At 64.6% G+C, this 25,595-nt stretch overlaps 1 protein-coding gene across 6 annotated transcripts; it reads left to right on the top strand.

Annotated features, from left to right (window-relative positions):
* The first annotated feature begins 601 nt into the window (after positions 1-601).
* RAB3IL1 (RAB3A interacting protein like 1) lies at positions 602-18,008 on the top strand. Of its 6 annotated transcripts, XM_084895908.1 has the most exons (11): positions 612-854; positions 11,095-11,335; positions 11,697-11,792; positions 11,867-11,944; positions 12,481-12,699; positions 13,510-13,656; positions 14,065-14,193; positions 14,274-14,386; positions 15,545-15,644; positions 16,179-16,245; positions 17,090-18,008. In XM_084895908.1, exons 1-11 carry the CDS (start codon positions 703-705, stop codon positions 17,170-17,172), a joined length of 1,425 nt encoding a protein of 474 aa, XP_084752034.1. In that variant the 5' UTR covers positions 612-702; the 3' UTR covers positions 17,173-18,008. The 6 variants fall into 6 exon arrangements, with proteins under 6 accessions (XP_084752030.1, XP_084752034.1, XP_084752029.1 ...); XM_084895904.1 differs by lacking the exon at positions 13,510-13,656 and having other exon boundaries at positions 602-854; XM_084895903.1 differs by lacking the exons at positions 13,510-13,656; positions 17,090-18,008 and adding an exon at positions 16,945-17,069 and having other exon boundaries at positions 613-854.
* Positions 18,009-25,595: the final 7,587 nt, after the last annotated feature.

Here is a 25,595-nt window from a genome sequence, read left to right as displayed (position 1 = left end):
GCAGAGGAAGAGAGCAACCACAGAGGAGGCCCCCTGGAGGAGGGGCGAGAGCAGAAGAGAGATTCGCCAGCGGGCTGGGGCAGGTGCAGACCGGAGGGAGAGGGTTAATGTGAGGGGAGGGAGGTTGTCGGCCATATCTGGGCAGGGACATCGAGGGGCTGAGATGCCATCGCACAGCTGGGGAAACTGAGGCGCAGAGAGCCCCATGTGTCCAGAGGTTCGCAGTCTGGGAGAGGCCCTGAGTCCAGCCTGTGTGGCCCCAGACCGCTTCGCTGAGCTGCCCCTTTCTGCGGGCGGCTGCGGGTGTGAAGGGGACAGGGAGGCCATACCCAGGGCCACACAGCCAGCGAGGGAGAGAGCCAGGGCGGGCCAGGCTGCCCAGTGCCCACGCAGGCGAGCAGGGAAGGGCCTAGCTGAAGCCTGGGGCCTGGGGCCCGCGGAGGAGGCTCCCGCAGCCTTTGAGGGCCCCGTTCCCAGGCCCAGAGCCGGGAAGGAGGGCCCCAGCGCTCTCTGGGGCCTGCAGAGCCAGGGGAGTTAATAATTACGGGTCTGAGGAGATAGAGACCTGTCCGGAGGCTCCGCCCTCCCAGGCAGCTGCTTCGCAGAGATAGCAAAGGTTAGCGTGAGCCGGGCCGGGGAGAGGGCTCGGCACCTGCCCGCCTGCCCGCCTCTCCAGAGGGACCCTCAGTCCGCCCTCCCGGCATGAACCCCCCGGAGGAGCGCCCCAGCTGCCCGGCCCGCGGGAAGTGCCCCGTGTACCTGGCGGTGAGCTCAGGGACTGTTCGCTATGCCCCGTCAGGTCTGGGCCCTGCCCTGGAGGGGAGCCTGGGAGAGGAGCCCCCGGACACAGACAGGTAAGCGGGACCCGGGGCGCGGAGGGGAGGGGGACCTTGCCGCTCCCCAGGGGGCGAGGGGAGGGTGAGATCCAGGTTGCGCACAGGGACTGGCCTGGCGCTGGGAGGAATGACGTGAGCCTCTTACGAGGTCAGTGAGGGGGCGGCCCTCCTTATCCAGCTTGGTGGTTCTGCAGCCGCAGAGTCCGAGCTCAGAGAGGAGCTGTCAGTCCCCGGGCCGCGCCCTGGGCCGAGGACAGAGTCAGGAGACAGGTCGTCCAGGCGGGCAGCTCTGCTCCACACCCACCTCCAGCCAAGGGCCGGAGCTGGGATGGGGGGCCAGGTCGGCCAGGACGTTGCCGGGGAGGGAGACTGGGGGGCAATGGCTCGGAGCAGAGGACACGCCTTTTTCTATTTCTCCCCGAACCTGGTCGGCTCCCTTCGGTGCCGCGTGGGAGCGGCGGTAGCTTCCAGTGGTTTCTGGGCTGTCTTTTCAGGACGCTGGTACAAGGGGTCTCAGCCCCTTCGCCTCTGGCTGTGTGGCCTCAGGCAGGTGCCTTACCCTCTCTGAGCCCATCCTTTCCAGGCGGGCAGGAGGGCGAACTGGGCGGTGGGAGAAGCTGGTGAGCCTGCGGGTCCCGGATAACTGGATCCATAGGTGGTGGGATGGTTCTGGTTAGTAATCGGGGGGGTGTCACTGCTCCCAGAATGGTGACCCCACACTCATCTGCTGAGGTGTCGCTCAAGCATCTCAGCCCACCAGCCCTCCTCTGAGGAGGCCCTGCGCTGCACCCCTCCTCCCGGCCCTCCCGGGTCTGGTGTCTCCTGTCCGGGCTGTGAGGATGGAGGGGAAGGGTCCTGCTGAGCTGCTGTGTGTCGCCTCCCTCTTCCCCTAAATAGTAAACAGGGCCAGGCGGACTGCAGGTTTGGTGACAAATCAACAAACACGGTGACATCTGCTTTCAGCCAGACCCTGGGGGCTGGGCTGGGCCGGGCCTGGCTGGGCTGGGCTGGGGTGGGGTGGGGTGGGGTGGGGTGGGTGGAACCCCAGGAAGGAGCTGGTCCCTGTCCTTGGGGAACCAGGGTCTTGGAAACCATTGCCCTGCGGACTGAGGTCTGGGGGGCCCGGGCGGAATGATTCTGGAAGGACTCACCCAGAGGAGGCCCCGGGGGTCCCTGCCGGGGAGCTGGCCCAGGAAACCGGAAGCCTGGCTGCTCCACTCCCGGAGCCCTGAGCCCGGGTGAGCTGAGCCCCGAGGGAAGGAGCTGCTCTCCGTTCTGGACAAACCGGAAGGTGGCAGCAGCAGAAGTGCCCTGGGCAAGCCGTGGCCCTGGACGTGGAGGCGGGAGAGTGTGGCCCGTCCTCCCATCCCCCCACCGTCCCAGAGCCGCTCCCTCTGGGTCCCCAGCCTGTACTCTGTGAATGAGTGAATGACTGAATGGAATGCAGAGGTGCCCCAGAAGGAGACCTGACCGAGCCAAGCCTGGGCCCCGTGGGAAGTACCTCCTTCCAGGCCCGGGAACCGGGGGCGGGAGCCATGGTCCCGAGGAGAGGAGGCTGTGCTGTCCCTGGATCCAGGTCACAGCTCAGGAGGGCAGCGAGGGTCAGGGAGTTTGAGGTGCAGGAGGGCCCAGGGTCTGGGGTTCAGGGAGTTGTGCAGAGGCTGTGGGAGCAGACAGGTAGGTGTGTGTGTTGGGGGGGGGGGTGTGCATTGCTCCAGAGAGAGGACTGTGGGCCAGGGTGAGGGTTGGTGACTTGGGACAACGGTGGCTCCTGCCTGGGACCCACACTTTGGGGTCTGCCCCCTGCCCACAGGCAGAACGGTGCTGTGGGGGGGGGGGGGGAGAAGGCTGTCCCAGGGGGTGCTGTCACTGAGGGTGGGGGTGCTGTCCAGGGGGTGTTGTCCCAGGGAGTGCTGGGGGGGGGAGTGCTGTCACGGGGGGTGCGGTGCTGTCACGGGGGGGGGAGGGGGGGTGCTGTCCCGGGGGGTGGGGGTGCTGTCCAGGGGGTGTTGTCCCAGGGAGTGCTGGGGGGGGGGGAGTGCTGTCCCGGGGGGTGCTGTCACGGGAGGGGAGTGCTGTCCGGGGGCAGCTGGGGCGGGGAGCTCGGCCGTGGGGTGGAGGGTGTGCTGATCCAGAGTGCGATCCCACCGGCATCAGGAAGCGGAAAGCCGGGACCACGGTGGGCCCGGAGCGGAGCTGCGGAGCGGCGGACCAGAGTGGAGCCCGGGAGCCTGGAGCCCCGGAGCCGCGGGCGATGGATGCGGCTCCTCCCCGCGCCGGCGGCCAGTCCCGGCGGCGGCGGCGGCGGAGGCGGAGGCGGGGCCGGGCACGTGTCCCCCGGCCGCCCTGCGCCACGTGACCCCGCGGGCAGGGTTCGGGCTGACGGGCCGGGGCGCGAGCGGCCGGAGCACGGCCGGGCTGCGGGCGGGCGGACAGGCGGCGGCGGGGACGCGGGGCCGGGGGTCTCGGCGGCGGCGGCGGCGGGACAGACGCCCGGAGCTCCGGGATGTGGAGCGGGTAGGTCCCGGCGGCTCTGCGCGGGGCGGGCGCGGCTGCCTCCAGGCTGGGAAGATCGGGGATCCCTGCCGGGTCTGCGCCCCGGGCTGGGCGGGGCTCCGTCCCCGCACAAGGGCCGAGGGGGGCCCTCCGCGGGGCGGGAGGCTGGGGGCGCGGCGCGGGGAGGTGGCGGAGACCGTCCCGGGCTGCGCCGTGACAGCGCCAACTCCGGGCTCATCTGCAGAGCGGGGCGGGTGGGGGTGTGTGGGGGGCGGGTGGGGTGTAAGTCAGAGAATCTGGGGTGCGCCCAGGCTGGGGACACCCTTGGGAAGCAGCGCGGTCGGGAAGGGGCTGGTCTCCGCCGAAGTCGCTTGCAAGTTGCGGAGCCTCCGGCCGGGCCCTGGGCAGCTGGGCTCGGAGGTGCGGCGGGCGCCCCTCGCACCCTGGTCTGCCGCTGGCTCAGGGGCGCCCGGGGAAGGTGTGGGCCATGGGGCCGGCAGACACTTCCTCTTCCCGGGAAGACCAGGTCCTGGTCGGGATGTGGCCCCAGTGAGGGTGGCTGTGTTCCTGTAAGAACAGGGCCAGATGGACCGGCCCGGGGCAGGGCTCCCACTCACCAGGAGTGAGGGCGGCCCGGGGGCGGGGGCGGGAGAGCTCCCCGCAGGCCAGACCCCCGGTGCTCCAACCGGGACTGGTACTTCAGGGGGGAGGGGGAGAGCTGAGAGTGGGCTCCTGGGAGGGGAGCGGGGAGGTGTAGAGAGGCTGGAGACTCTTAAAAAAAAAATTATATATATATATATATATATATATATATATATATATATATATATATATATATTGCCGAAACCTGTTTGGCTCAGTGGATAGAACGTCAGCCTGCAGACTGAAAGGTCTCAGGTTCAATTCCGGTCAAGGGCATGCACCTTCTTGGGGGTGTGTTTCATCAATGGTACTAGCTCTCTGTCCTCCCTTCCTCTCTGTGGAAAATCAATAAAATATATTTATATAAATATATATTTAAATATATATTATATATAATATATATTTAATGTATATATGATTTCAGGGAGGAAGGGGGAGAGAGAGAGAGAAACATCACTGATGAGGGAGAATCACTGGTTCTCTGCCTCCTGCGGGCCCCCTGCTGGGGATCGAGCCCGCAAACCCAGGCATGTGCCCTTGGCTGGAACGGAGCCGTGACCTCCTGGTTCTTAAGTCAACTCTCCACCCTGAGCCCCGGGGTGAGAGGCTGGAGGCTGCTAGAGGGAGGCGGGTTCTTTGAGCTGCACCCGGAGGGAAGGCGTTTAGGGACTATGAGGAGGGGGTTGGAGGTACCGGGGAGGGGAGGGGAGAGGAGGGCAGCCTGGCGTTAACTGTGCCTGAGGGCAGCCAGGCCCGGAGGAGGCTGGGGTGTGCCCACAGCAAACCTCAGCACACAGTTGCTGTCTGACCTTGAGCGTATGAGCTCCCCTCTCTGGGCTCTGGGTGACGGAGCAGGTGGGGTGGGGAGTGATCCAGGCCCGGGAGGCATCCAAGCCGGGGCCGGACCGACTGGCCGGGCCCACTGGGAGCCGCCCCTCTTTAAGGACCGAGTGGAAGAGTGGACTCAAGGTGCTGGAGAAGCTCGGGATAAACTCGCTGCCACGCCCACCCCACGTGGCCCCACGTGGTCTTCCTCCTGTATGAACAGGGACTCCCCCGGGTCTAGCCGAGGGGCCGAGCACAAAGTAGGTGCTTCCTAAATTCAGACGTAGAGCATGAGGGGGCAGGATGGGGAGCCGGGTGCCCGCGGAGTGAGAGGCAGGGTTTTGGGGTAACCTTGACCCCTGCCTTTTTATGGACCCCTTACTTGGATATGGGAGGCAGGGATGAACAGATCAGGGGCCCAGCTGCCAGCGCCCACTGCCAGGACCCTAGGAGCTCACCCAGACCCAGCAGCCCTCCTAACTTGCCCTCCTAACTCTGGCCAGCTGCTTGTGTGTATGGCCCCCCATCTCATGGGAACTCTGAGCAGCGCTCTTGGGGTGCTGGCTGCTCGTGGCCAGGACGGGTGCTGGGCCAGGACTCTGCGGGGGCTCAGGTGCACCCGCTCCTTTGGGACTCTTGAGCGTGGGCCATGCTCTGGACCCAGTGGCAGCCCCCCCCCCCTCAGCTGGCCGCACCCCTCTAACCCCCAAAAGGCCCCAAGTCTATAGTTGTGGGCACCACACCTGCTCCGAGGGGCTGGGGCCCGGACAGCATCTTGGGTGCTTCAGCCGCTAACACTGTGCAAGGCGCTGGGGACTTGGTCCGCTGAGGCCAGAGTCTGGAATCCGGGCCAGGTTTTGCCACCGAGCGGCCACAGGATGTTGGTGTAGGCCAGTGGTGGACACACTGCAGCTCTCAAGCCACACGCGGCTCTTTGGCCCCTTGAGTGTGGCTCTTCCACAGAATACCACGGCCTGGGCAAGTCTATTTGGAAGAAGTGGCATTAGAAGAAGTTTAAAAATGTGACTCTCAAAAGAAATTTCAATCGTTGTCCTGTGGATAGTTGGCTCTGTTGACTAATGAGTTTGCCGGCCACTGGTGTAGGCCCCCGGTCTAAGCAAACCTCTCACTCTGAGGGCTGCACCAAGGGGATGAGACGCCCCGGACGCCAGGGAGGGTGTGTCTGCTTCAGGCAGGGCGGGGTGGGGGCTCCGGGTGGGTTCTGAGCCAGTCACTTAACTGCTCTGGGCGGCTACCCTCTGTGCTACTCTTGCCTAAAGGCCTAAGTCATGGGGATGACAGCTCTGAGCCTTTTTTTTTTCTTTTTCTTTTCTTTTATAAATTTTACTTGAGAAAAACTAACCACATGGCCAGGAGGCAAGATCTCAAATGCCTCCCTGAAGTATGGCCTGGGGCTCTGGGTCAGGAACAGGGGAGGGGTTGTGCAACCCTCCGTGGCCGCCTCCCAGAAGCCCTCAGGAACTCCTGCTTCCCGTCCCCTCAGCAGGTATCTCTCCCGCTGCCCAGCGTCTGTACTGGGGACTCACGGTGCGTGTGTGGGATGTCGGAGGTCATGGGTGTCAGGTTCTCTTCATACGGACTGAGGCACATGCTGGGTGCTGGCTCTCTGTGGGACACGGCTGGATTGCCGCCGGGGGCGGGGGCGGGGAGAGGCGTGGCCTGGCCCACCTGCTTCAGGCCCTGACCTCCCTCCTTAGCATCCTGAGGCTGCCCCGCCCCTCCCTGCTCCTGCTCCTGCTCCTGCTCCTGCTCCTGCTCCTGCTCCTGCTCCTCCTCCTCCCTCCTTCCCTCCCTCCCTCCCTCCCGCCCTCCCTCCTGTGCACACACCTGCTTCCCCTTCCTGCAGTGGATCCAGCCCCGCCACCACCACCCCCCCCCCCCCCCCCCCCGCCGAAGTCCTGCTCTGTCCCTTGTCGACTATGTTCCCCTCTTCTGGACTCCCCACCTCTCCACCGCCAGGCAGTGCTCCTCCCAGGTCCCCAGGCTGGCTCTCCGGCCTCCCCGCCTCTGTCCCCCATCCCTCATCCAGGCTCAGGCTGTGGGTGCTCCCTCTGGCCGGGTGCCTCCCTCCAGCCGCCCCTTCCCCAATGCCTCAGCCACCCCCTTCCCTTCCCAGAAAGACCCCCACCCCAGCCTCTTGGTGCTGCCCCGGGTACCACTGTTCGCCTCATTCCTGGGTTTCCGATCACATTAATTAATGGCTGCGATGTCCATTTGTTCTGTTCCCCTTCCCCCCAGCCCCTGTTTTCCCACGAGCCCCCTCTGGGAGTCCTTGGTGTCTGCGTGGCCCCTCCTGGCTCCGAGCCACCTGGCTTCTGGGGAGCCCGCCCCCTCCCCCCCACTGTCGGGCACCGTCTCCAACTTCCCCAAAGCCGCCTGCCTCCTGCCTCACTTCTCCGAAAGCGCCCCCCCCCCCCCCCGCCGCCCCGGGGTTTCTCTGGGTGACAGGTCACATGACTCACCAGTGCCAGCACTCGGGTGCAGTTCCCACCCGGCCACTTCCCGCCAAGTGGCCATCCTTCTCTGAATCTCCTGTCAAACCGGGATGGGGAAAACATCACCCGCGGCGGCCGAAGGAGGTTCCTCCCCGAGGTGACACCTGCGCCCCTCAACCCTCTCTCCGTCCCGGGCGGGTGGGCCGGGGCTCGGGGTTCCCACCTGCGGGGGTTGGAGCTGTCCCGGCCCCTCCTGGTCAGGTGAGCCCGCTGGGCGGGAGGCTGGTGGGGAGCCAACGCGGAACCTGTCCTGGGGTCTCCCTCCGCGGCTGGTCTCCGGGGGAGGGTCCCTGGACTGCCAGCCTCCTGCCCTCGGGGTGACTGGGCGCTGCTGAGTGAGGGCAGGGGTCTCCTGGCCCCTCCAGGGTGCCCGCTGACCTGACCGGCCGCAGCCACCTGCCCCGGGCAGAGGGGAAGGTCCCAGCGCCCCTCCAGCCCTCTGCTCCCCCAGCTCCGGAGCTTCCCTCGCTGCCTGTCTAACCAGCCTGTGATGCCCATCAGCTCAGGGCCTTTGGCTCATAGAGGTGACCTGGGCACCCGGGGCTGCGGAGGCAGAGGTTGGGGCAGAGGGAACGTGTGGCTGGCTGGGCCGGCGGGGGCTGGGGGGCCCAGAGGACCCCGGGGGGCCCTCCTGGCCTCAGGAATGGCCTCTGGTCCAGTGGGGTTGCTGGGTGACGGGACCGTAGGATTCCATTTTGGCCCATTTTTGTGATTGGGGACAGAAGCCCGCGGCCCTCCTGGGCGGCCTGGATGGGTGTGGGGGCGCGGTGGCTGCACTCCCCCCACCCCGGCGTGCTTCCAGGGGAAGTGACCCCACGGGACACTTCCTGTCTGAACTGCCGGGGCTCCAGGAAACACCCCCCCTTGTGGCCTTGACTCTTCCCGTCTCCTGCCCCGGAGCCGACCTTCCAGGGCCCGTATCCTGGACGCTGGGCTGTCTGCGGGGAACGGGGACTGGGGGGGGTCTGGGCGGGGGATGGGGTCGGGCTGCGGGGGAGACAGGGAAGCACTTCCGAGGGAGCCCCCGCTCCGCTGAGAGCGTGGCCGCCCCATGCAGGGGCTCACGCCCAGGGCACCGCGGGCCTGTGCGAGGCTGAGCGTGCGGGACAGGATTCCGGCCTGGGCTGGACCCTAGGAGGGAGGGGCCTGGGTCCCTGCTGAGCCTGAAGGTTCTGAGTCACCGAGCTGGCCTCGCAGGCCGGAAGTGGGAGGAAAAGGGTCCTCAGATCAGAGCTTCCCTCCCGGGGCAGGTTGGGCATTGCCTGCGCCTGCGCCCTGGCCGCGGCCCTGGACAGCTGGACAGCTGGTGACCACAGGGTGGTCCTGCTGTCCCCACGCTCTGCCGCTGGGCTGTGCTGGGCTTTTCGGGGTTGGGGGGTGACGCAGAGACTGTCTCGGGGCCTCCGTCTCCTCCGGTGGCAGAACAGGGTCCCATCCCCCTGGCAGGGGCTGCAGTGAGAGCCGGTTGGGAAAATGATGGGGGCCTGTCGGGCCCCACCCCCACCCTGCCCTTGGGACCAGCGGGAGAGGCCCAGGCCACACTGGTGGGCAGCATTGGGTGCTCTGGGCGGGGCTGGTGCCGTCTCCTCCTGGGCAGGCCGGGTGGGCCTTGCAGAGGGACAATCTCGGAGACTGGGTGCCTGAGGCCTGGGGTCCTGTCCGTGACCTGTGCTGTCCCCGGGGGTCACCCCCACCCTTGGCCTCTGGTCTGATTCTTGCTTATTCTATCCAAGTGGGCAACTCCGAGGTGGGCCTGCTGCCCCCCCCACCCCATTGAGGGCCGAGCCCCTGACCTCCGCATGGCCAGTGGGCACAGCTCTCCGGGCCAGAGGGCTCAGCGGTGGGACCCAGAGCCAGCAGGCGTGGGGTGGGGTGGGGTGGGGTGGGGTGGGGGAGTGGTGTCTGCCAAACGGGCTGTGGACTGCACACCATCTACCTGGGGCTGTGTCCGGGGACTTGCCCTTTAACTGTCAGCGCACCTCCTGCAGGCTTTAGCCCCGGGAAGCAGGGGCAGGTGTTTCCGGGACATTCCCAGGGGCTCACGTGCAGCCTGGGCTGCAGCTCGGAGTCTGATGTGGCCTTGGGCTTGCCCACCGCTGGCCTCTGCGCTCGCTGCACCTGGGGGGGGGGGGGGGGGGCGGCTTCCCGGGTCCCCTGGGCCCAGCGGTCCCGGCTCCGGGGCCAAGCACCCATCCCACCACTCACACCCCGCCCACTGGGGGCGCTGGGCCTGGACTGAAGACCCGGCACCTGTCCCCGCACTGCCACCCACCAGCTGGCTCTGTGACCTGGCCCGGTGGTGTCCCTCGCTGAGACTCCCCCTCCTCTTAGGACGGGGCCTGGCCTCGCTGCTGTTGAGTGTGGAATGAGATGTGTGAGCAGAGCACCCCGGATGGTTTTAGTGAGGGTTAAGCCTGGGACGCCGGCTGCAGGCCGGGGACCCCATGGCACTGCCATGCCCACAGGCCCCAGGGACGCCCTGCCAACGAGACCCTTTCCCACGAGGGAAGTAGGGAGATCTGCCTGGCACACCCTCTGCTGATGGAGCGGAGGACCGGTGTCCCGTCCATCCACTCACCAGCAGGACCAGCTCCGAGACCTCCAGGCCACACTCTGGGCAGCTCCAGAGCAGAGGCCGGGCCGGGCTGGCCGGCTGGTCAGGGCCGTGTGAAGGGTTAGAAAGGGCTCGTTGCTGGGCTCCCTGGGTGGCCAGCCCCTCTGTGTTACCCTGGGGGAACCTGAGGCTGGGGGGCTGCTTGGTGCCGGCTCCAGGGTCCAGAGGACAGGAGGAGGCCAGTCCCTGGCCTTGCCTCTCCCCACTCCCTGCAGCAATCCCGAACCCGACGACTCTGGCCTTGTCTTTCCTGCCTCCTGGGTGGGCCCCTCGGAGCCCCCCACCTCCACTTCCGCATGTTACCCGCGGCCTGGCCCAGCCCCCACCCTCAGCCCAGCCGCGGCCGCCTAGAAGCTGCTGGCTCAGGAGCCGCCAGCTTTTGCTGAGTGAGCGAGTCCAGAGGTGCTGTCTTGGCACAAAGCGCCGCTGGCTAAGGCCTCTTCCCTCTCTCCCTCCCTGCCCCCTCCCCAGGGTCCTCTTGGAGGGGGGAGTGTGGATTAGCCTAAGGAGGTGAGGACAGAGGCTGGTGCCCCCCCCTCCCGGGGAGGAGGGTCCTGAGGCCCAGAATGGGGTCGGGGGAGGCCACTGGGCTGGCCAGGGAGAGCTGGGTCTGGGAGGCAGGAAGTGGGTGGGTCTGCCTTGCCTGGTGGTTGAAGAACCTTTGGGCCTCAGCCCTGCCGGCCATGGCTGGTCCTTCGTCTTTGATCCGTCCTTAATTTGCATAACATTTGCATTAACAGTAACAACAAAAACAGTGCCCACTTAGGTGCCTCCTGGGTGCCAAGGCTTTATGCACATCTCTCTGCATTCAGTTGCCCTTGAGGCAGGACCACACGGGTTGTCCACGCTCTACAGAGGTGGACGCTCAGGTTCTCAGCCCCAATGAATGGACAGTCACCTGTTGGACACCCAGAGCCGAGCACCTACTGGGTGCTGACCACCTACTGGGTGCCACACAGAGCCCTAGGCTGGAGTGGGTGTGGTGGACAAAGATGAAGGAGTCTTGCCCCCAAGGTATTTCGTGTTTGGCCATTCTGCCCTTGGGACAACCCTGGTGCTGGCATCCCTATTTTATAGATGGGGAAACTGAGGCCCGGGGTGGCAGGCAGAGGCTCAGCTCTCTAGGTCTGAGAACTGCATCCTGTGCTTGCCGTTTGCCTCACAGCCAGCCCCACCCGGACGAGGGCCGCCCACCGCCCCTCGAAGCTGCCCCGGCCTCCTGGAAGAGCTGCAGGGAGCCCCCGGGAGCCGCGGCGGAGGCCGCTGCAGGGGAAGGGACCCGAGGCGAGGAGGGCCCTGCCGCCGCCGCCGCCCAGCTGGACGTGTCCCGCCTGTGCAGCTCGTCCATGGAGATCCGCGAGAAGGGCTCGGAGTTCCTGAAGGAGGAGCTGCACAAGGCCCAGAAGGTGGGGGCCGGGGGCCGGGGAGAGCGGGGGGGGGGGGGGGGCCGGGTGCTCAGAGGCCTCAGGCACTGGTCCAGGCCTGCACGGGCACGGGGGAGTGCAGACAGAGGACAGAGCAGTTGTAGGGTGCCTTGTAGAAGGGTGGTCCCCGAAAACCTGCTCCAGGCTCTGAGGCATGGGCAGCCGGGGGGTCCCCCCTGCCAGCAGCTGAATGGAAAATGCCTCACGAGCTAGAGCAGCAGAGGCGAGCTCAGCCCCCGCCACCAAGGGGGCCCGGGCACGGGGCCCGGAAGGGGCCTAGTCGTCCCAGTGTCAGGCCCGAGGGCCCCGGAGGGGCTGACAGCCGCCCGCCCGGTGCCCCCAGGAGCTGAAGCTGAAGGATGAGGAGTGCGAGCGGCTGTGCAGGGTCCGGGAGCAGCTGGAGCGGGAGCTGGAGGAGCTGACAGCCAGCCTGTTCGAGGTACGCAGGCCGGCGGGGCGGCGGGGGCCGGGCTGCTGGGCGCCATCGGCTCCTCACCACCGCCGTGTTTCCAGGAAGCCCACAAGATGGTGCGAGAAGCCAACATGAAGCAGGCGGCGTCGGAAAAGCAGCTGAAAGAGGCTCGGGGCAAGGTGAGCCCCCGCATTGCCCACACCTCCCCCCATTCAGTCACACACACACACACACACACACACACACACACACACGCACACACCCCGCACGGCCTGGCGGGGCGCCAGGGGTGGGCACACCGAGGCCCAGAGGGTGGGGCTGGAATTCATGGTGCCACAGAGACCTGGGGCCTTCCAGGGGCTGGGAGGACCCCATGGTCATTGTCACACACACCCCCTGCCCCACCGCCCCCCAGCACACACACACGCGCGCACACACACACACACACACCCTCAACACAGCAGGGTCCTCTGTCTGGCTGTGAGAGCCTGGGCAAGTAGTGTGTCTGTGCGTCTGTAAAACGGGAGGCCTGGCTGTCCTAGCTCCGGGGTGCCCCTCCGTGGGAGGCTAGCTCCCCGACAGGGCACCTCAGGGTCCGGCTCACAGTGGGGGTACCTGGTGGGGGTGGGTGCTCCATGCTGCCGTCCTGGCTGCCGGGCAGCGGGGGGGCGGCGTCACCCTGGGCGACGGTTGGCAGCCTTCTCGTCCCGGCCAGATCGACATGCTGCAGGCGGAGGTGACCGCCCTGAAGACGCTGGTCATCACGTCCACGCCCGCCTCTCCCAACCGCGAGCTGCACCCCCAGCTGCTGAGCCCCACCAAGGCCGGGCCCCGCAAGGGCCACCTGCGCCACAAGAGCACCAGCGGCGCCCTCTGCCCCCTCACGTGCCCCGCGGCAGGCCACATCCTCACCCCGGACAAGGAGGGCAGAGAGGTGAGGGCGGAGGGCGGGCCGTGGCACTGACCCACTGTCAGCCAGGCAGTGGGGCCAGATGGGTCCAGGCCGGACCTCTCCCCCACCACCCCCACCCCCGGAGCCTGCCCGGCCCTCTCTGGGCATGTGTCCTTGGCCATGAGGGCTGGCAGGCTCCTGTAAAGGACACTATGGCCCTCAGCTCCCAGTGTGCAGCCTGGGGTCTGGCCCTCCTCCCCACTCCTCCACGCCGAAGTGCCCTGGCCTGAGCGCCTGCCCTCCAGCGGCCACGCTGAGCCTCCGTGGAGGCGATGGGCCCTGTGGCCGCAGCCCTGAGGCCGGCACCACCTGGGATGCCCTGCACTCGAGGCCTGGGGACCCCGTGGCTGTGGTGCCGGGACAGGCATGGCCCCTGAGGGGCCGTCTCCCTCCTCGGCCGGGCACATGGAGCACGTGGGTCGGGTGGACGCTGGCCCGGGGTACCCTTGTCCTCGAGCAAGTGGGGGCTCCTATCGGCGCCTCAGTCTCCTCGCGTGGGACCTGGGGGCTCGGGGCGGAGGGGGTGGAGGAGCGTGGGTGTCGGGAGCTCCGCGCGGGGCTGCACCCAGCAAGCGCCCCCGAGGGCTCCAGTGGGCCCAGGCTTCCTGGGTCTCTAATGCCCATGTGGCCCCAGCCCCATCCTGCCCCGCGTCTCAGAGCCTCCGAGGAGGAGGTGCGGGCCCGGCCTCTGTCCCCTTCTGCGTTCTGAGCTCTGACCGAACACTAACCTCTGCTCCTCCCTCTGTCTCCTGCACCCGCTGTCTGTCTGCCCTGCTGGCCCCGCCTGCCCAGCCCGGGCTGCCCCCTCTCCTGTCCCTGCTCCTCTGTGTGGTCCCCAGTAAGGCGGTTCACCTCACCTACGAGCCGGCCTGGCAGCTCCTGCCTGGGGAGCGGCCAGCGGCCCCCACCTCCGCTGCCTCTCTCTCCTGTTCCCGCCAGGTAACGGCTCCGGGGGCCGCCCCTCTGCCCCTGTGCCTCACTCTGCATGCCCCCCCCCCCCGCGCCCTGTGCTCCCTCCTGTGTGTATGCTCGGTGTGCGGGGCCTGGTGGACCTGTGGGGGCACTCCATCCCTTCCTCCTGGAGGAGGCAGGGCTCTTCCCGATGAGGCTGGACCAGGTGCGTGCCCAGGGCGCACGGAGACAGCGCAGGGGGCCGAGCCGGCCAGCGGCTGGTGCAGAGGAAGCCGGAGCTCCTCCTCGGAGCTGAGCTCTCCTGCAGGCCCAGGGGGGCCCTGGGAAACCCCGGCATGCTGCTGCCTGCCCTGCGTCCTCCCTGCTCCCCCCTCCTCGGTTCTGCCCGCCCCTGCGTCTGCCCCGCGCCCTGACCCTCCCCTCCCTCCCCCGCAGGTGGACACCACGCTGTTTGCAGAGTTCCAGGCCTGGCGGGAGTCGCCCAGCTTGGACAAGGACAGCCCCTTCCTGGGGCGCGTGTACCGCGAGGACGTGGGGCCCTGCCTGGACTTCACGGCGCAGGAGGTGAGTGGGCGCGGGCGGCTGGAGGGCCCAGCCCCTCGGCCGGCCGCCTGCACCGCCCAACCGCGCCCTGGTCCGCGCAGCTCTCGGCGCTGGTGCGTGCCGCCGTGGAGGACAACACGCTCACCATCGAGCCCGTGGCTTCGCACACGCCGCCCACGGTGAAGGCAGCCGCCACTGGCTACGGCAGCACCAAGTAAGCCGGCTCCCTGCCCCTGCTGCTCCCCCCGAGGGCCTGGCCGGGGAGGGCGAGCTCCGCAGGGCACGCCCCGGGAGCGCTGCGGGGCTCCGGGTGGGCAGGGGGCGGGTACAGGGGCACTGGGCAGCAGAGGGACGGTGGCTCTGCCCACTGACCATCCTGCCCCTAGTCATGGGCCCCAGACTCTCCAGGGAGTCCGGGGGTGGGGTGTCCTTCTTCCTTGCTGGCCTGGCACACCCTCCCCACCCCCTCTCTCCCACAGTGGGGTCCGGGCCTCGACTGTGAGTGGTGTCAGTGGCCAGCTCTACCTTCTGGTCCTAAGGGCCCAGGGCCCTTGGCCCCTTGTCCTTCCTCTGCTCAGGCTGCACTGAGCAGGGCCAGAGCAGAACCAAGAGGCCTGGGGGGGCGGCAGGGGTGGGGGGTGGAGAGCAAGGGTGGAGCTTGGGGAGCAGTGCCCGTGGCTGCCAGGGGTGGGAGCCAGTGAGACCTGGGCGTTAACCTGCTCGGCCAGCCTTTCTCAAACCACCGACAATGTCCCCGAAAAGGGGTTCCCTGGTCCACCGGAGGCCTCGGTGACCCGGGGGCAGCAGAGGCCCAGACAAGTCCCCCAGCCGAGCAGCCTGGCTGGCCTTTCTCTGCTCGGGGTTCTCCGTGGCTACTTCCGGGGCAGGGGGAGCAGCAGAGGAGACAGGGGCGAGGTGTGGAGCGTTGGAGGCGCCGGCTCCTTGGCACCCACGGCCGCGTGAAGGAGAAGGCGGCACGGGGCTGCTCGGAGCTGAGGGGAGCTGGCAAAGGCCCTGCTGGCATGGCCTCGCCTAGGGCCTTGGTGACCAAGGGGAGGACAGGGTGGCCTCTGCTTCATCGGGAAGGGGTGATAGTCTAGGCCCCAGTGAAGTGGGAGAGGCATGGTAAGGGCTTCTCGGTACACCCGGCATGTGGTTCCCCACGTTCTGCCCTCGGGGGAGGGGGGGTGGCAGGGGCTTGGCCTGGCCCACCCTGGGCTCCTCAGGAGGCTGGGCCTGGGGAGAGGTCGCCAGGTCCGCCCCGGTGTCCGTCTGCCGCCCCTCCCACTGCCTCCGCCTCGGCTGCGCTTCCCCCTGCATGAGCGGGCGGGTGAGCCCAGCCGGCCCCCTGGGCCCCTCTGCTTCCCCGCAGCACGTGCGCCCTGAGCGGGCTGGCCCGGGCCTGTCGCCACCGAATCCGGCTCGGGGACTCCGAGAGCCACTACTACATCTCACCGTCGTCCCGGGCCAGGGTGAGTCACCGCTTAGCACCGCGTGGCTCCTGAGGGGCCCCCAGGGCTGGGACTCTGGGCCCCCGACCTTGGTCTACAGAGCAGGCTCAGAGAGGATCAGGCCACACAGCCACGCCAGAACAAATGCCATAAACGCCATGGCTCCCAACACCCATTGCTTCTCACCTCCCTGGTCAGGGGTCTGGGCCCAGCTTAGCAGGGTGCCCAGATCAGGTCCCCCGGGCAGCAGCCAAGGTATCCGTGACCTCCACACTTGTCAGCTGGCTTCGTTTCTGGAGCCTTCGTTTTCCCCGAGGAACAGGGCAGGAGAGGCCTGGCTGCCTCCGTGGAGCGTGCCCTTGATGCAGTGCTAGTGCTGCTATTGTTTCAGTACAAGTCGTAAATAGTACTGTTATTCTTAAAACAGCCCAGCCCCGTCCGATTCTGATGGGCAGGACACGGGGCGTCCCTCTCTGGTCTCTGACCTGCCCTGGCGTTTGAGGGACCCCGAGTCTGAGGACTGGCTGGTCACATGCTCCCCGCTTCTTCCCACAGATCACTGCCGTGTGCAACTTCTTCACCTACATCCGCTACATCCAGCAAGGCCTGGTGCGGCAGGACGGTGAGCGCCCCCTGGTGGCCGCCTAGGGGAGGGCGCCCTGGGGTCCATCCGAGGCTTCTGCTGTCCCAGGCTGGGGCCAGAACTCCCGGAGGGGGAGACGCTGGGTTAGGAAAGCGCTGGTCAGCCAGGCGCTGATGGGAGCTGCCAAAGGAGCCTCTGAACCCCGCTTCACCAGGAACGCTAGCCTGATGCCACCCGCCTACCTGGGTGGGACTGCTTTCTCCCTGGCCCAGGGCCCTGCAGGGACAGCTCCCTGTCACTGGCCTGGCGTTTGAGGACCTGCATGAGGGGCCTCCCCTAGGAACCCCTCTCCTCCAGGTGTGGCCTTCGGATGCCCCTGGCCCCCTCCTACCCCCCTGCATAGCCTGGCTTCCCATTTCTCCACACTTGGTTCCCTGAGAGCCTCCTGAGCCAGTTTGGAGTGAGCCTGGGGGGCCAAGTCCCTCCCTCAGGAAGGCCACGGCCAGGCCACGGCTGATCCAGAGGGGCCACCTCCTTCCAGCTGCAGGGACTGGCCCTGCGCCCTGCGCCCTCTGCCCTCTGCCCTGCACCCTGCTCAGGGTCCCGGTGTGGCCTCGGGAGGAGAGGAGGGAAGGCTCTGGGAGTGTGTGGCCATGTGACCTGCTGATGTGTCCGGCTGTGGGGGCCCCTGCCACCCGCTCCCCGGACAGTGCAGCTCCCTCACGTGCCCCTCCGCAGTCCCCAGAGCCGCAGACGGGAGCCCCAGAGAGAGCAGCCCCTCGTCCTGGGGGCCGGGGGAGCCCCAGAGTGCCTGCCGCTGCCCTGTCCAGAGTCAGGCTGTCCGCCCAAGGTGACCCCGAGCCGTCCCCTCTCTCCCCTGCAGCAGAGCCCATGTTCTGGGAGGTCACGAGGCTGCGGAAGGAGATGTCGCTGGCCAAGCTGGGCTTCTTCCCCCAGGAGGCCTAGGCCTGGCGGGGCTCGGAGCCGGAGCAGCAGCTGCCTGGGCCCGGCAGACGGACGGGAAGGCGGGGCAGGAGCCGCCCCGAGCCGGAAGCTGAACAGCCGGACAGACGGCCAGCCGAGGAGGCACACTGGGCCGGCCCCACACGCCCAGCCCAGGGAGACAGGACCTTCTCCCTTCCCCCTGGCACAGCCACCACGAGACTCTAGAAGGCACCAAAGACCAAGGACCCGGACCGCACTCAGGGCTCAGCTTTCGGGAGGGGACACCTCGGGCGGCCAGCACCCTCGGCTCCGGGTCCGGCCGGGAGCTGCTGCCTGCAGTGCTTGTGGCTGCTGGGCTTGTGTTCTGGGATTGCCCACCCCAGTTCCCAAGCCCTGCGCATTAGCGCCCCCTTGTGGCCATCCCTCTCCCCGTCCCAGTGGACCTGCCCCCGGGGCAGTGGTGCCAAGGACTTCCATGCCAGCTGGAACCTGCTTGAGAACTGCCTCCAAGTTCCTCCGATGGACAAGGGCCCTCCCATTTGACCTGCCCCCGCCCCTCTGAGCCCTGTGCTCCGGGAGGCACTGCCCCCACCGCTGGAAGGACCGGGCACTTTTCCCCAGAGCAGAGCACAGACGGGGCCTCAGGGCGCCATGCCTGCCTTCAGACTGTGTGGGCCGAGGTCCCCAAGCCCTGCCCGCGGGACAGGGGTGGGACAGGCCGGCCCCAGGCCCTCCTCACCCCTCCCAGCCCATTCAGGACCCGGTACCACCGGACACGTAGCTCCCCACGTCCAGGGTCCGCCTCGGAATGGAATGCAGCGCATCTCCGTCTAATAAAGGAAGCCTTTGTTGGCGGAGGCGCGGCCTCACTCCTGTGCCCCGGGGCCCGGGCCAAGGCGCGGGCATCGGCAGGAATGAAACCAAATCCTCTCCTCGCCCACCGCCCTCGTGCTCGGGATTAAGCCAGATCCTGCGGGGTAGCTGTAGGGAGGACTCCTTGGTGCTCCCGGGGTTCCGTGGGGCTGTGGGCTGCTGGGGGAGGAGCGGCTGCTGTCGGGAGAATGGCTGGCTAGGCCGTGCCTCCTGAGGGCCTTTGTGTGGGGGGGTTCCCCCTCCAGTCTCCCTGCCTCAGGCCAAAGGAAGCCTGGAGCCCAGAGTCAGCTGCCTGGCGCTCAGGGGACTGTGGCAGGGTTGGGTGGTGGTGTCTGCTGGCGGCACAGGCAGGGACCGTGGCAGCCATCAGGGACACGGGAGGATGAAGGGCTGGGGCCTGGCACTACCCATCTCTGCCCTCCCCCCATACCCATTGCCCTGACTCAGTCACACCCAGGGCCAGGGAAACACAGGGCGACGTTGCAGAGGCCTGGCCGAGGACCCCACCCTCCAGGCCTGCTCTGCCTGCCCCTCCAACAAAGAGCACCTCTCTCTCTCTCTCTCTCTCTCTCTCTCTCTCTTTAATATATTTTATTGACTTTACACAGAGAAGGATTGAGAGGGATAGAGAGTTAGAAACATCGATGAGAGAGAATCATCCATCAACTGCCTCCTGCACACCCCCCACTGGGGATGTGCCCGCATACAAGGTACATGCCCTTGACCAGAATCGAACCCGGGACCTTGGAGTCTGCAGCCCGACGCTCTATCCACTGAGCCAAACCGGTTTCGGCAACAAAGAGCACCTCTGCTGTCAGGCCCTCGTGGGGCCATAGGAGCGAGCAGTAGCTGAGATACCCAGGGTGTGTGAGGGATGGGAACACTCTGGCCCCATTATCTCCCAACACTACCTCACTGCTGAGCACTTGTCCCGTCCCAAACCTGGTGTCAAGCCCCTTCCATGAACAAGCTCCTGTGATCCCCACAGCAGCCCCACGCGGTACTGTTATCCCCGTTCTGCAGATGAGTAGACTGAGGCACTGGGAGGGCACACAGAGGAACCGGGGTCCCCATAACATGAGCCCGGCCCCAGAGTGTCAGCCAGTGTCCTGGACTCCGTTTACCAAACGTCTCCACGCACAAAGTGACCGGTTCAGTTCCCGGTCAGGGCGTGTGTCCGGGTTGTAGGCTTGATCCCCGGGAGAGGGTGTGCAGGAGGCAGCCCATGGATTTCTTGCTCTCCTGTTGACGTTGCTCTCCCTCTCTAAAAAAATAAAATAAGATTCAAACCCCTGCCATGTTCCTGGTGAGGAGCCAGGCCCTTCCCCGGGTCTCGGAGGTGGAGAAGCTGAGGTGGCGGCCGTGGCAGAGGCAGGTTTGAGTCCAGGTTTGTTTTCCACATTTTTGCCCCGTGACACCTGCCCCGCCCTGTTCTTCTGGCTTGAGGTAGGCGGGGGCTCAGGGAGGCGACAGTCGGCTGACATCAGCCGCACAGGTGTTGTTCCTCTTGAGTGAATTTTCTAGATAACCCATTGGCCCTGGCACATGAGGCCACCTCTTGAAAGCTAGCACCACCAGGCCATTGAGCTGAGCCCAGCAACCACTCGGCCACATCTCACAGCCTGCCACACCTGTCCTGGCCTGATCCTGCCGGGGCTCTGGACCTGGGCCCCGGTGCTCCTCTCTGGGCCTCAGTTTTCGTATCTGTGAATTGGGAAGAATGGCTGACGTCCCCTTTAAGGTCCCCTCCCTCTTTTCTCATTTATTTTATTGTGGTAAAGAAAAGTTTACCATCTTAACCATTAAAAAAAAATTATATATATAGTATTTTTTATTCCAGAGAGGAAGGGAGAGGGAGAGAGAAACATCAATGATGAGAGGGGCTCATTGATAGGCTGCCTTCCGCACGCCTCGTACTGGGGATTGAGCCTGCAACCCGGGCTTGTGCCCCAGTCGTGAATGGAACCGTGACCTCCTGGTTCATAGGTCGACGCTCAACCACTGAGCCACACCGGCCTGTCGTGTTGGGTGTGTTCACACCGCTGTGAAACATGTCCGGCGCTTTCTCATCCTGCCGGTCTGCAGCTCTGCCCTAGACAGCCCTCCCTGCCGCGGGCGCCGCGGCCGCGCTCACTCCTGGGACGGTCACTGCAGACGCTGTCCGCGGACCGTGCCGTGTTTGTCCACATCCGGTTCACACGGACTGCGGCGGGGGGCCGGGTAACATTCCGTGGTGCGTATGGATCCACGGCCTCATCCACCCACCGATGGACACAGACTTGCCACCCCTGCCGCCGTGGCGTGGCGCGCAGCGCTCTCTCTCTCTCTCTCTCTCTCTCTCCCTCTCTCTCCCTCTCTCTCCCTCTCTCCCTCTCTCCCCTATCCCGCTTTCCATTCCTTTGGATGTTCGCTGAGAGGTGGATGGGGTGGCAGGTGCGCTCAGAGCCTCCACACCATCTTCCATGGCGCCTGCTGCTTCACCACCCTCCGCGGTGCGCACGGTTCCGATGGCGCCACGTCCCGGCACCTCCTCCCGCACCCCCTCCCTCGCTGCCCGCGGATAATGGGCTGCTAATGGCTGCGGGGCGGCTCCTTGCGGTTCTGACTTGCATTTCTCTGATGCTAATGCTGCTGAGCATCTTCCCGTGTGCCTGTGCTCCGGCATCTGTGCGGCCTCCTGGCTAAGGCTCTGAGGAGCTCTGTGCGCCCTCCGGCCTCGCCGCGGGGAGCCTTCGTGGCGGGGAGGGAGGCGGGTGTGAGTACCCTGCGGCCCTGCCCCCAGCCCCTCACAGAGGAGGATGTGCGGGGACCAAGCCGGCCGGGAGGTGAGCTTGAGCTGCCCGCTGTGTGTGTGCCCAGGAGGGACCATCGGGCTCTGTGGCTGCCCTGGGGGGAGGGGGTGCCTGGCGCTCCCCTAACACACCGGTGCGCCCATGCCCCTGGCCGAGCCCCGCTGGCCGGCCAGAGGGCACATGCAGTGCTTGGCTCCCGGACAGCGGCTGGCAGCTCCGCAGGGTGGAGACGTCGGTGTGTCCAACAAGGGGCCTGTGTGGCAGCTCCTGGCAGGGCCAGTGCAGCGGGGGCTGGGCTAGGGCCGTGTTGGAGGGCCCCCTCCCACGATGCTTCATGCCCGGGCCCTCCCTCGCCTTTGGGGCCAGTTCCCCCTCCTCCTCCTCCCTGAACCAGCACTGGCCTCGGCCCAGCGGCCGCTCAGGAATGTCAAGCGGTGCCTCTCCCTCTCCAAGTGGCCAGAGAGGCTCGCTCGCTCTGCGGGGTGTGGGGACAATGGAGCCCCAAGTTCCTCCCCCCACCCCACCCCACCCCCACCCCACAAACACTCCAGGAGACTCAGGAGCCCCTGAGTTGCAGCCCAGGGAGGTGAAGGGACCTATGGAAGCCCCAAGGCCGGCAGAGCAGTCACGTGGGGCGCGGTGGGGAGGAGGCACAGGTCAGGCTTTATGGGGCGGCGGGAGGGCTGGGCCCTTGGCTCTTCTTGCCCCAGTGCAGTGCCTGGAGGGGGGATGGCACTGGGCCCTGTCCCTGCCTCCCTCCTGAGGGACTCGGTGCCGGCCTCACCTTCCTGGGTGCAGCTGGGGGTGTGGAGGACCTAACGCACCCCACCCCCAGCGGCCTCACCATGCGCTGAGAGCAGGCCAGGTCCAGAGAGGGCACCAGGGGTCAGGTCCGGCCCGGAGGAAGGGGTGAGGGCTGCTGCTGTGGAGGCCGTTTCCAAGCGTGGAATATAGCGTCACTGAGGTCACCACGCTGCCCCTCAGGTCCCCAGATTAGTCATCTCATCGCTGAAAGCTTTTACCTTCAGCCAGCATCTCCCCGCTTCCCCGTCCCTCCGGCTGCCAACCGCCATTTCGCTCTGCCTCTACGAGCTGGCTTTGTAGAGTCCACCTAGAAGGAAGATTATACGGTAGTTGTCTCCTGCTGTTTGACTTACTTCGCTTAGCAGAATGCCCTCCATGTTGGCACCATGGCGGGAGTGCCTGCTTTTCTCATGGCTGAAGAGTGTTCCACACTAGAGGCCCGGGGCACGAAATTCGTGGATGGGTGGGGTCCCTGGGCCTGGCTGGGGATCAGGGCCGGTTAGGCTCCCCACCTCCCTGCCTCCTCCCCGCCCTGCCTCTCGCCCTCTGCCTTCCCCCGATCCCGCCCCCCACCCCCCAGCCCGGTTCCCCAGCCCTGACCCTGGGCCTGGCCCTGACTTGGAGATCGGGACCTGCCAGTCCAGGGGAGGGGCTGGGAGGTTGACCAGCAGGCCCCATTGGCAATCAGGGCCTGCAGGCTGGGGGCAGCTCCTCATTAAGCACCTGCCCCTTGGTGGTCAGTGCACACGTCATAGCAACGGGCCATTCTGGTTATTGTGTCGTTCTGTCATTGCTTAGGCTTTTATATATATAGATTATCTCACATCTTCTTCATTCATCTGTCAGTGGACACCGCGATGTTCCCACAGCACAGCTCAACTACAGTGAACAATCCTGCAGTGAACATGGGAGTGCACATACCTCTTTAAGATTGTGTTTTCAGGCCGAAGCAGGTTTGGCTCAGTGTTAGAGCATCGGTCTGCAGACTGAAAGGTCCCAGGTTCGATTCTGGTCAAGGGCATGTACATTGCTTGCGGGCACATCCCCGGTAGGGGGTGTGCAAGAGGCAGCTGGTCGATGTTTCGTTCTCATTGACGTTTCTAGCTCTCTATCTCTCTCTCCCTTCCTCTCTGTAAAAAATAAATAATATATATATATATTTTAAAAAAATAGATTGTGTTTTCATTTCTCTGGATGTATACCCGGAATTGGGGTTGCCAGGCCTCACGGGAGTGCAGTCTTTGATGTGCGAGGGGTCTCCATGCTGCTCCCCACAGTGGCTGCACCAGTTTCCACTCCCACCAACAGCTCACAAGGCTCCCTTTTCTTCGCATCCTCGACAACACTTGTTAGCTCTCGTCCTTTTTATGAAGTCTTCTAACAGGTTATATCTCAGTGTGGTTTTGATTGGCGTTCCCCTGAGGCCAGGCACCTTTTATTTGGCAAATCTCTGTTCAGTTCCTTCGCTCATTTTTAAATCAGACTGTTTGCTGTTTTGCTATCCAGTTCTTTACATCTTTTGGATATTAACCTCTTACCAGAGAGAGCATTGGCAAGTATTTTCTCTCATTCTAGAGGTGACCTTTTCATTTTGCTGATTCTTTTGCTGTGCAGAAGCTATTTGGTTTGGTGTAATTTAGTCATCGGCAAACTGCAGCTCGCGAGCCACAGTTTGCTACTCTATTGACTAATGAGTTTGCCGACCACTGACCTAGATTCTCGATTCCAATAATGACAGGCTGTTGTTGTTCCTTATGATTAAGCCCTACCCCAGTGATCCACAAACTCATGTGTCAACAGAGCGGCAAATTGCGGCTCGCGAGCCACATGTGGCTCGCGAGCCGCAGTTTGCCAACCACTGGTGTAGTCCCACTCATTAGTTTTTGCTTTTGTTGCTTGTGCTTTTGGGTTATATTCACAAAATTGTTGCCAAAACCAATGTCAAGGGGCTCCCCCCCCCCCATGTTTCCTTTAAGGAGTTTTTGGTTTCATGTCCTATGTTTAGGACCTTAATTTCCCCCTCCTCCTTATTTTTTTTTTGCCTAAGTGTATATATTTTACCAGGGCAAAGGGATACTTGTGGGTGAACTCATGCAACACACACCAGGCAGTTGCATCACTCAGAGTCATTTGCAGGGACAGGGGGTGGGCCCGGCTCCTCCTCCTGCTACTTGCTGACCCACCTCTGCCAGAAGGAGCGGGCAGCCAGCATGGACTCCGCCACGCCGGAGGCTTTTTTCTAAAATAAATAAATATTTATTTCAGAGAGGAAGGAAGAGGGAGAGAGAGATAGAAACATCAATGATGAGAGAGAATCACCGATTGGCTGCCTCCTTCACACCCCTTACTGGGGATCGAGCTCACAACTGGAGCATGTGCCCTTGACTCTAATCAAACCTGAGACCCCCTTCAGTCCGAAGGTGTCTCAGGTTTGATTATCTACAGGTTTGATTATCTACTATCTACTGAGCCAAACCGGCTAGGGCAGCCCCAGAGGCTTTTTGTTGGTGTTTTTTTTCACTCATCCCCCTCCCCCCATCAGCTTATCTATAATAATAAAAGTATAATATGCTAATTAGACTGGGCAGCCGAACGGCCTTCCAGATGTCATTCCGCATGTCCTTCCAGACAAAGCCGCCACGGCGGAGACAGAGGCAGGGGGGGTCAGACATCCCCCGAGGGGTCTTGGATTGTGAGAGAGGGCAGCCTGGGCTGAGGGACCCCTCCCCATGCATGAATTTTGTACACCAGGCCTCTAGTAGCTCTATCTTTCCTTTAAGAGGCTGCTTCCTCAAACCCGCTCCACAGCCTATGTGTGTGTGTGTGTGTGTGTAGGGGGTGGGGGGTAGCTGAGGCTGGAGGTCACTGCAGATCCCCCTGCTCCCACCATGGTCACGAGGATGGAGTAGGTAGTTCCACTGGTGATAACTTCACAGCATTTCCAGTTGTCCTGACAACCAAAGCAGGTGCTCCTGGTACCAGGGAGAGCCCAGAGGCCCCCTCAGCCCTTCTTCTGGGCCCTGGTGTGCCCGCCCCACAAATGCTAGCCACAATGATGGCCTACAGATGGTTAGACCAGACAAAACAGCAGCACATCGGAGAACTACACCGCTGGCCCTGGACCAGCACAGGGACGAGGGGTGCCAGTGCCCTGCAGCCGGAAGTCTGCATGTACCCCTGGCCGGGGAGCTCGGTCGGCTGGAATGTCACCCTGACAGGCCTGGGTTGCAGGTGTGGCCCCAGGTCAGGGCACAGACAAGTATCAACCAGCGGATGTGTGAATGAGGGGGACAACAAACCACGTTTCTCTTTCTCTTCTTTCCTCTCTCACATCAATACGTAAGAAAAAAATTGCTTTAAATCTACGTATCACTGCTGAGTCTCCCAAACAGTAGTGTTCCACGGACCCCCCCCAGATACCAAGATCCGTGGCTGCTCAAGTCCCTCATGTGAAACGGTGTAGAACGAAGCATCCAGTCGGCCCTCTGCACCCAGGGACTCCCACCCTGGCCTGGAAAACGCTGCTTTCCGTCTCCAGAAATGTGGAGGCCCACGGTGTTTACGGGAAAAAATCCACCCACGAAGTTCCATCCCCTGTTGTTCAAGGGTCCACAGGCTTGGGGTTCTCCGAGTGCATTCCTGAACCCGGCCATCAGCTCCGCCTGGGGACTGGTGCGATCCCCGAGTCCCCGTCCAGGCGGCCCTGCAGGCAGGTCTCAGTGAGCCCCTGGGAACCAGACCCGCAGACAAGTTTGACAGCTGCCCCCAGCATGGCTGCCTGGCTCCATCTGCCGTGGGTGTCAACTCCAACGTGAGATCTTTATTCAGAGACCTACGAGGTCGTTTGGAGAAAACCCACACTCCCAAAAGAACCTGAGTTTATTTCAGTAAAAAATGGGGTGCAAGCCGCACAGCCGAGCCCTCAGTGAATGGCAGCGCCTCACTACTGCTGACTCCGGTGCCCCTCCCTCCCAT

Source organism: Pipistrellus hanaki, assembly GCF_964339955.1.
Source record: "Pipistrellus hanaki genome assembly, chromosome: 9".
Lineage (NCBI taxonomy): Eukaryota > Metazoa > Chordata > Mammalia > Chiroptera > Vespertilionidae > Pipistrellus > Pipistrellus hanaki.
The sequence above is the reverse complement of the archived record's forward strand: the minus strand, read 5'-3'. Positions and strand labels throughout refer to the sequence as shown.

Bases quoted from the DNA above. Each gene is read 5' to 3' on its own strand.
- RAB3IL1 (XM_084895908.1), top strand. From the start codon at position 703: ATGAACCCCCCGGAGGAGCGCCCCAGCTGCCCGGCCCGCGGGAAGTGC. The intron at 13,657-14,064 runs GTAACGGCTCCG...CCTCCCCCGCAG, and splicing joins CTCTCTCCTGTTCCCGCCAG to GTGGACACCACGCTGTTTGC. The intron at 14,387-15,544 runs GTAAGCCGGCTC...GCTTCCCCGCAG, and splicing joins ACTGGCTACGGCAGCACCAA to CACGTGCGCCCTGAGCGGGC.